This window comes from Limulus polyphemus, unplaced genomic scaffold (assembly GCF_000517525.1).
Source record: "Limulus polyphemus unplaced genomic scaffold, Limulus_polyphemus-2.1.2 Scaffold1205, whole genome shotgun sequence".
Lineage (NCBI taxonomy): Eukaryota > Metazoa > Arthropoda > Merostomata > Xiphosura > Limulidae > Limulus > Limulus polyphemus.
In genome coordinates, this window is record NW_013666815.1 from 55,264 (window position 1) to 64,626 (window position 9,363).

At 30.8% G+C, this 9,363-nt stretch overlaps 1 protein-coding gene across 12 annotated transcripts in view; it reads left to right on the forward strand.

Moving 5' to 3' along the window:
• Positions 1 to 2,938, forward strand: part of LOC106462599 (shootin-1-like) — a 34,414-nt gene extending 31,476 nt beyond the window's left edge. For 5 of the 12 annotated variants that reach the window (XM_022389897.1, XM_022389904.1, XM_022389899.1 and 2 more), the window contains one exon: positions 1 to 2,938. In XM_022389897.1, the coding sequence (XP_022245605.1) occupies positions 1 to 337 (337 nt within the window). In that variant the 3' untranslated portion in view covers positions 338 to 2,938. The other 7 variants (XM_022389898.1, XM_022389905.1, XM_022389908.1 and 4 more) reach the window with 3 other exon arrangements.
• Positions 2,939 to 9,363: the final 6,425 nt, after the last annotated feature.

The window sequence follows — 9,363 nt, forward strand, 5'->3', positions numbered from 1 at the left end:
AAGCCAGAGTACCATGGTGTCTGATGATGGTACAGGAGGCCAGAACACCATGATATCTGAAGATCATTCAGGTGACAAGAGTGCCATGGTGTCTGATGATGGTCCAAGAGGCCAGAGTACCATGGCATCTGAGAATGGTCCAGCAGATCAGAACACCGTAGACCTTGAGGATGGTTCAGGAGGAAGTAGAAAAAATACTATTACAGAAGATGCACAGGAGCAAGAGGCTGGAGAAACAGTTAGAGAAGATAATAATGATGCAGGAAATACACGGGATACAGCTGTAAGTAGGGCACCAGAGGAAGAGGAAGATGGTATTATTCCAGAGGGTAGGTAATTGTGAAGATAAAACGTACATCATTATTTACTAGGCAATGAAAAATTGAAGTTAATGGAAGCAGGAATGCATGATATTGAAATGTGTCCATAGAAAGTTTAGATGTGTCAAAGGACCTTTATTATGTCACTAGCATAAAAGAAATTTGAATCATTGTATCTGAAACAGTTTTCAACAGTATTTGGATAGTTACATGTACTAGCAACACAATGAAATGACCAAAGAAACGCATCTTAACACATGAAGTAACGAAGCAAAAGAAAAAGTTCCATTAATTTGATATCGTAAAGTATATTTTTATAAGCTATTTTTATGCATAAATTAAGTGGTATCTTTGTTTGAGTAAAACAAACTCCGCAACTCTTTAGTTCTGGAAAGAAAAAACAAGTATAATTTGTATTTGATTTTGCAAAACCTGTTTTGGTACATGGAACGTTTTATTAGCACCGATCAAGCAAACCCATGTATAGATTGTTATATTATTTACGAAACAAAAAATAATAAATACAATTTAAAACTTAGCAAGAAAGTGATAAAATAGAATAGTTACATATAGTTAAAATCAAGTATAAAATAAACAGTTTTATATGTAAAGCTCTGGTATGTGAGGTGTTTATATATACCTTAATTATAAGTGGAGTGCCCAAAGTACATGCATGTTAACTCCATCTTTGGTTTGTTTCTTCTTGTTTGGAAGTTGCAAATATATTATTGTGCCCAATATTATATATATGACTATGCATAGATAGCACATATGTAGATATTATATGAAGATTTATCTATTTTTAAAAATGCATTAGCTTTACATGCTGTTTAAGAGTGATTAATATACTGGTCAAAACAAGAGGTGTAATCTCAAATTTTCCTGATTACTTTGAGTTTTGTTTAATTAAGAAGATCTTTGATTTTGGTAGTACATTGTTGGACTCCTGCTTTGACTTTTGTATGCCATATACTGTACTGGTTGAGTTTTTACTGTTGTTTTTCATTTAAATTAAGATTTTATTTTAAGCAGTCCAACACTAGACGTCTGGACCCCTTGATTTTAGGTAACCATTTGTTCTGAAACTTTGAGTTTTAAAAATGTTTGACATGTTGTACTTGCAGTAGTGGTTTTTGCTCCCGTGTTAAGCATAAAGATGTTGTTTTATACTATTTGTTAAAACTACAAAAACAAAGGTTAACATAAGCTATGATTAGAATGCTTAAAACAACAGACAATTTTTAAAATAAATTAATAATGTAAAAAATTTTAAAAAAGGAGCCACCAGATCGAACTTCGGTCCATTGAAGGAATGAAGAAATATTTGTTAGTAGAGTAAAATGTTCCTTCAGCTAGCTAATGAAAGGAAAGTAAGTACGTAGTAAAAAAGGTTTTTTTTTTCTGTAAAGTATTTAGTTGTAGCAGGTAATGAAAACGTGAATTTGAAAGCAATTTTGGTTAGCTTAGTAATAAAAGATTTGGTTGGCATAGTGATACAAAATGCATAATTTTTAAGATATAATTTTCTGGAACGCCCATGTTTTACAAGAGTACTTTTATCAGGACACCATTTGTTACTGTTGTGTTTGGCGTTTTCTTTGTTATTTTCACTTAGTTTATTTTATGGATACCGTTTAAATATACTTGGCATTTGTTTTTTGTGTTAAGATTATGCCATGATGAGCTGGAGTCCCATAACAGGATAAATATTTTTTTTGTCTGTTTCTTTTCAATTCCCTTTGTAATGAGAGTGAAATCCAAATTTTGAATTATTTTTTTCAAGACACATTTGTAGCTGAATGTTCTTTGTTTTTGACATCTTTGTAGTGAAACCAGTTTGGTTGTCCCATCTTTTGATTGGACTAACTATTGATGTGGTTTCTGATTGGCCTAAAAGTAGAACATGGAGAAATCAGGATAATGTTGTCACTCCCTGGGGGGTCCTAATGGTATATACCAGGTTTGATGACAATCTGCCCAGTGGTTTGCCAGTTATAAGCGGATACATTTTATACAAATCTGGTACAGTCTGTAGTAAATACCAGTAGGTTAACGTTTATTGTCAAGAACATGGTATTTATCAGTTCCTAAATTGTTTTGAATATTTATTATTCTATAAGTGAATTTTATTTTTAATTCATCGAGTATCATATTTTTTTCTATATTAATCTTCGTTATTACAGTAAATAGGTTTTCAATTAACTAATGAAAGACAGATGGTTATAATAGAAAGGATTTATTGCTGGTTGATCATTAAGGATATGATGATTGATGAAAGCTTTTAGTGCTTGTGATAAAACATCTCATTATTAGGATGAATTTTTTTTAAGGAACTAGTTCTATGATGATTGAACTAATAAATATCAAGTATTAAGATTACGGAAAGCAAACAGTTCTTGTCGTGTCACAATGTAGAATTACTAGTAAATATCGGATACGAGTTAGGCTTAGTTATTTTATGTAGACTATTCTTACGTAGTAAACCGAATTTTTAGAACTAGTTTAAAGAAGATTGAATTTCTAAGAGAGTATAATTGTTAAAATAAATTCAACCAAAGATCGTGTTTATAAGGATAATGTATTTGTTTTGAAAAATAATAAATGAATTCTTTCAGTGATTTGTAATATGAATACTATTAAATTTCATGCAAGTTTTGTCTATTTCACTGAGGGCCAAGCGGGGTTCCATAGTTCACAATTCTCTTTATCACCAAAGGACTATGGGTACATTATAAAGGTGATGGTCAAATCCCACTATTCAGTTCAAGTATTCCAAGAGTTGGTAGTTTCAACTAGTTGCCCTCCCTATAGTCTTAACTTCAAAATATGCGATGGGGTGGTGCACATAATTAGACAGTTTCATTGAATTGTAAAACACAGTTAGATAAAAGATTATGATATTAACCTTAGAATTACTGATAGTCTGTATCCTTCAGCTTTTTTTAACACATTCTTCTGTACTATTTTTGCACCACATTGCTTGTGGGACATAACTCTTGGTTGCAAGGTCCGTAATAACACAAGTCACAAAATTTTAAATATAAATGTTGCCAATATTGCAATTAATTTCATTAATTACTGCTGGGACCGTGGTTTCAACCATTTTATTAAATACGTTCTTTTACATGGTGTTTTAACAGGCAAAAACATAAAATTACTTAATTTGTGGACCCCAAATATTAAGTGAATAGCAAAATATTTTGAGGGTTAAGTATAATTAAAAAAAACAAATTAAGGAGCACAGGTTAATTTGCTTTTACAACATTGTTGATAAATCAAGGAAGATACTGGGCAAAAGTGTCTCTGGAAGTATGAAAGCAGTCATTTGCTTTAACCAATTATAAAATGGATACGTTTATACTTTACAGATTGGGTTTTTTGGTACAAACAATCATCACGGCCAACTCTTGTTGTTTGCTACTTAATTAAAAAGTAGCATTAAGAGTCTGATATTGTTAAGAGATTAAGTTGAAAATTATATTTTGTATTGAAGTCACACAAATACTTTGACCTTGTAAACATTTCCAGAATCTTGCTGTGCATTTCTTTAGTCTCTTGGTAGGCCCATAACACCTCATCCATACCACTAAAATTTTTCCTACACCTTTATTTCTAAATCATCTGCCCTCCAATGAACTTTTGAATCATCCTGTATACATGGATGAGTAAGTTATATTAAATGATTTTGAGTATGCAAATTGCATGACATTCACTGTTGATATAAAGTCACAGTGGAACACCATGTATTTTGACATTCTTAAATAGTGTGATGTTACTGAAAATTGATAGTACTTGCAAAGGTTATTTAACAGCCTTTGCCATGTGAAATATTCATCATTCAGATTATAAAGATATGTTCATATTGGGGAATTAATAATTTCCAAGATGGAGATATCTTGTATGTAATTGCATTGGAAAACAAAGGAACATGGGTCAACTTGGGGACCCAGGATCTTCCATAAAGAGACCTGCAACAAGTCATATCCAAGCTATGGTAAGGAAAGTGTGGTGATTTGTAACAGGTAAAAAATCCAAAAACACAAAGGTCAATATGAAAAGCCAGCTATGTATTCCAGGCAACAGTACACAATATAATAAAAAAGGATCTTCACTGGGATAAGTGAAACATCCATTCAACCACTGCATACCTCAAGCAGAAGATATATCGATAAAGTTGCCAGATAAGGCACCTATTGAATTCTGTGTGATCAGGTTGTAAAAACAGGTGGGAAACCATAATCCTTCTACACAAGAGACTGACTATGGAAAGCAGCAAGGAGGAGGAGTTGTGTTCTGGATATGACAGCCTTTCGCAATAGAAACTAAGCTGAAGGGCTATTTTCAAGATGCACAGTCATCAGATGGACATAGTAACATGGAATTTGACTAAGTGGTGTAGCTCCAAAATTATTATAATAAAACATTTCAATCTTTGTACTTGGATAAATATATCCGATTATTGCAATATACAATTGTAATCTAAATGTCTGATGAATGATATGGAAAATTTAGGTACAAACGATACATGATAGGCTAGCAGCTGTTTGACTGGTAATATACTGACTAGAGAAACAAGGAAATTACAGTACGATATGCATAATATTTTTACAAAAAAAAGCAATAAAACTATATCTTGCCTTGCTTTTATGATATTAATTTACATAACTTCACTTTCACTCAAAGAACAATCTTTAATCAATCAAGTGAAGCCTATAACCTACCATAGATTACTCTGACCACTTTCTTATTTTGTCCCAAAAGTTTAAGTTGTTTGTGTGACAGTCGAGACAAACATGCCTTTTGCTTTTTAATCAGTTTACAGACTTTGATGCAAAGACCAAGAAGATGACAGACTATAGGGACTTCCACATCAACTAGATATTGTGGGACATAATTAAAAATGCTCTTTGTTTAACATGGCCATAGTTTTTCAACCTCGTGCTAGGCAACTTTTAAAAGACCACATTGGCAATACGGGAGGTTTGAAGGCAGTGGTGTTTTCACAATAAAAAACGGATAATTCTTTGCAGCGTGACATTACAGTGAATACTTAGAAGAAAAGAGCAGAAGTTAATCGAAAGGAAATGCGTCTAATATGTTGTTGTTAAACTCCCAAAAAGAAACTATTAGAAGGATATTAATTTGTTGTGTGAAGTTTAATAAACTGTCGGTGAAGGCTGAAAATACGAAGAAAATTGAGTGCCTTGAGAATTCTAATAATCGTAGGAAAAATGAAAAAGAAGAGCAAGCTGAGGTTGAAGAGTTGGGTAAAATAAAGGAAATTCAGATATTCCTGGCAAGTAGCATCTAACATTAGACACATGCTAAGTTTTATGCATTACGGCTGTACATCATGTGGTAATTGGCCTTTGCTTCTATGGATGTATTACTAGTTAGACTTCACACTTTATTACACATATTGTTAAGCCTAATGACAGAGGTAGACGAGATTGTTAATTTTCCTTAAGATAGTAATGTACTTTCGGATTTTATATTTACAAGTTTGCGAAGACACTTTTCACTTAACTCTAACTTCAAAATTTCGATAAGCCAAGCAGGGTACTAATTTTGTTCAAGCTAAAAGTTTGTAACTAACAGTATTATTTTGGAAACTTTTTTTTTCCTTTGAATAAATTTCTTACAATGGCAATCAAACAGGTAATTTTGTACGAGAGAACCTTAAATCAAGGAATGTTTAACTATTTAATTCCTTAAATGAGAGTTACAATTTTATGAAACTGAAATGAATGTACTGATTACATTGGGTCTAATTATTAATGCTTTTATTTTACATGTACTTTTTCATTTTTATATATTTTCTAATCTGATCAATTTTAGATGGTTAAAGCAGGATGTTTGTAAGTTTACGCACGTACTTGCTAAGATTTCTGCTGTTTAAAGTACAGTCCTTATGTGATACCAGTTTTTGTGTTTTTTTTGTAGCTTGTCTTTATTGAACAATACATGAATAATGTTTTGCAATTTCACATTTTATTATAGCTAATAGTTCAAAGATACATTACAAACAGATAAATATGTAGAAGTCACGTATGTATCGAATGTGGCAATTGTTCCCATCTTTTTTCATTTATTAGAGGAAAAAAAAAATTAATTTCAGTCTGCTAAAATAAAAGGATTTACACATACACCCACACATTGTGTCAAGGCTTTCATGCCATTTTATCTATTTTTGACAACTATACCCTGCACATGGGAGTTCAAACTTTACAGATACCACATGATTCTTAAACCTCGTAACTGGAAAAAAAAACAACTTAAAAACTATCTAGATGACTAGAGTATTAGTCTAATTTTAAATCATTATCTAGATAACATTTCCTTAGTGACTACAGTATCCTCGTTTAGTTATCAGCACAACAATTAATATCAAAAATAAATATATTAAGAATTACATTTACATATAAAAAATGGTGGAAGATGCTTCAAAAACTGATATAACATTGTTTCACTAAGAGTTTCGTTTTGGAGAAAATACAAATAATTGTTAGCCAACAGTTGTCTTTTCTATTAGCTAAATACTTTAACAAATGTGATTAAGGAAAAAATATAACATACATTTTTAATGTGGGTAGATCCTTCCAATAACAAATATTTCTAATTATCACAGGAGTATCTGAAAATATCTTTCTTCTGACTAAGTGTTTATGAAATTAATTATTATTGTAATTCTACAATTTTCATTTTAGAAATATAAATTTATTGATCAAACCATGAAAAAAAGCAATAAATTTTTTGATAAATATTATTGAGTCTTTTTTTTTTTTCAAATCATTGTTAGTTGAAAAATCTCAAAAATCATTCAAACTTTCAACATATTTTTCAAGTAACTAAAGCTAAAGATACATTTTCGTGCATGCGTTGTTTAAGTCCTTAAAATAAAATGTCATGTGTAACTAGCAGATCTTGTTCAGGTGAGAAATACAAAGCACGTTAGAAGGCAATGCTCAACAGATAAAAGCACGTATGCTCGTTATCCTTGCAGATAAAGTTTAACTGTTTAGTCATAAGATACAGACCGAGATTAAAATCATCATTGAATAGGTGTCGATTTTTTTTTATGGCACACCAAGTCAAAACAGTTTTTAAACTTGATTAAAATATTTATCTGCACATGACATTGAACTTTTGGTACAACTAATCTTTTTTCGTTTTTAAACCAAAAGAATATTTGTTTCTTCTCATTCTCCCAGATATTAAAAAATCCAGAAGTTATAAATTGGGAGCAAACTAGTCCACCACAATTATTTACGATCCCCCATTTTAGATAATACATCATGATTAGTTACGATCCCCCATTTTAAATAGTCCATCATGATTATTTACGATCCCCCATTTTAAATAGTCCACCACAATTATTTACGATCCCCATTTTAAATAGTCCATCATGATTATTTACAATTCCCATTTTAAACTTACAGTTGCTGATTACTTTCTCTACTGTGCTTACACGTGAACAAATGACAATAAAATTTTGGACTGAAGTTAAAAATATTGGAAGTTATCTGAAAATTGTAGCATACAGAGTCGTAAATTTTCTATAAATGCGATTAAAAGATCTATGCAACATTAAACGTTTGGTACATGTAGTTCTTAATTATTTATTTAACCAAAATAATTAGTCTTATTCTCTAAGACAAGGATTCTTAAATTGTGGTTCAAGTACAATTCGTGGTAAGTGGAGTCGATTCTGATGGTACATAAAGATTATAAAATTTGTGATAAGCCCAATCTGAACTTCCCATGTACTGATACACACACACCACTCTCCTCGATCCTAGGCTTACCATCCACCTGCATAGACTCACCATTATTTTCTTTCTTTAAAATTGCACCGTATATTCTTTAACTGAGTGAGAAAAATTAATCACATTATTCCAATTAATGGGTAAGTGTTAAAGATATTAATTTTTGCTGTTATATCTATTAGTTTGTTTTTTTTTAAATCAGGCATAGGTTTGAACTTCAAAAAACAAAAACAGTTTAAACAAAAAGTGAAATGAGAGCCTGAAAAGGTTAAGAATCACTGTTCAAAGATACTAAAAACCCAGTAATTATTTTAAATTTGGAGCAAGCTACTCAGTCATGATTACTTATTAATCTAACAATTTGTTATTGGCTCGTCACTGTGTTAGAAAGAAAAATAAAAGTTAAAATTAATACAAAATAATGTATAAATAACAACCTACATTCCAACTATTTAGTTTTAACTATCACTCTCATACAACAGTAAATGCTAGTTACTGCTTTCTTAATATTTTGTTTTAATTTATTAGGTAAATAACACTGACTTTCAAGTTCTAAATTCAATCATCTAAGTTTGGAAGTAAGCTAGATAAAGTCGACAAACTAATTTGAAAAGTTTTGATTTAATAACCTTTGTGTATCTATAGCTATGAGGCCCACAGTTTGGGTGTATATCTAGAAAGAACCTGATAACACTTGTTTCCAAACTTGCAACTCACATTTAATAACAGGAAACTGAAACTATGGTCCCCAAGTATAAAAATCAAAGGTAGCTTAAACTAACCTTTATTCATACAAAAGTAACATCTGCAATTATAACTACAAACCAGTTAGGGTCAAGTTGGTGAAACAATTAGTGTATTAAATTTGTTAACATCATGCTTATCTGTTTTGATTTTATAGTAACAAACACAGGTGAAACTCTGAAGCCTTCTTTAAATTAACACGTCATTTACAAAAAAAAATATTGTTACCAAAGATTTTTCTTCAGATATTTCTCTCTGGGCTGCTAACTTCAAAAATGAGACTAACTTATAATTCATTTTGAAACCAGATTCTAACTGTTGAAAATCTCCAGTTAAAATTGCATTTCTTAATTAACAATATTAGTTTTTTGGAAACCAGATTCTAACTGTTGAAAATCTCCAGTTAAAATTGCATTTCTTAATTAACAATATTAGTTTTTTGGAAACCAGATTCTAACTGTTGAAAATCTCCAGTTAAAATTGCATTTCTTAATTAACAATATTAGTTTTTTGGAAACCAGATTCTAACTGTT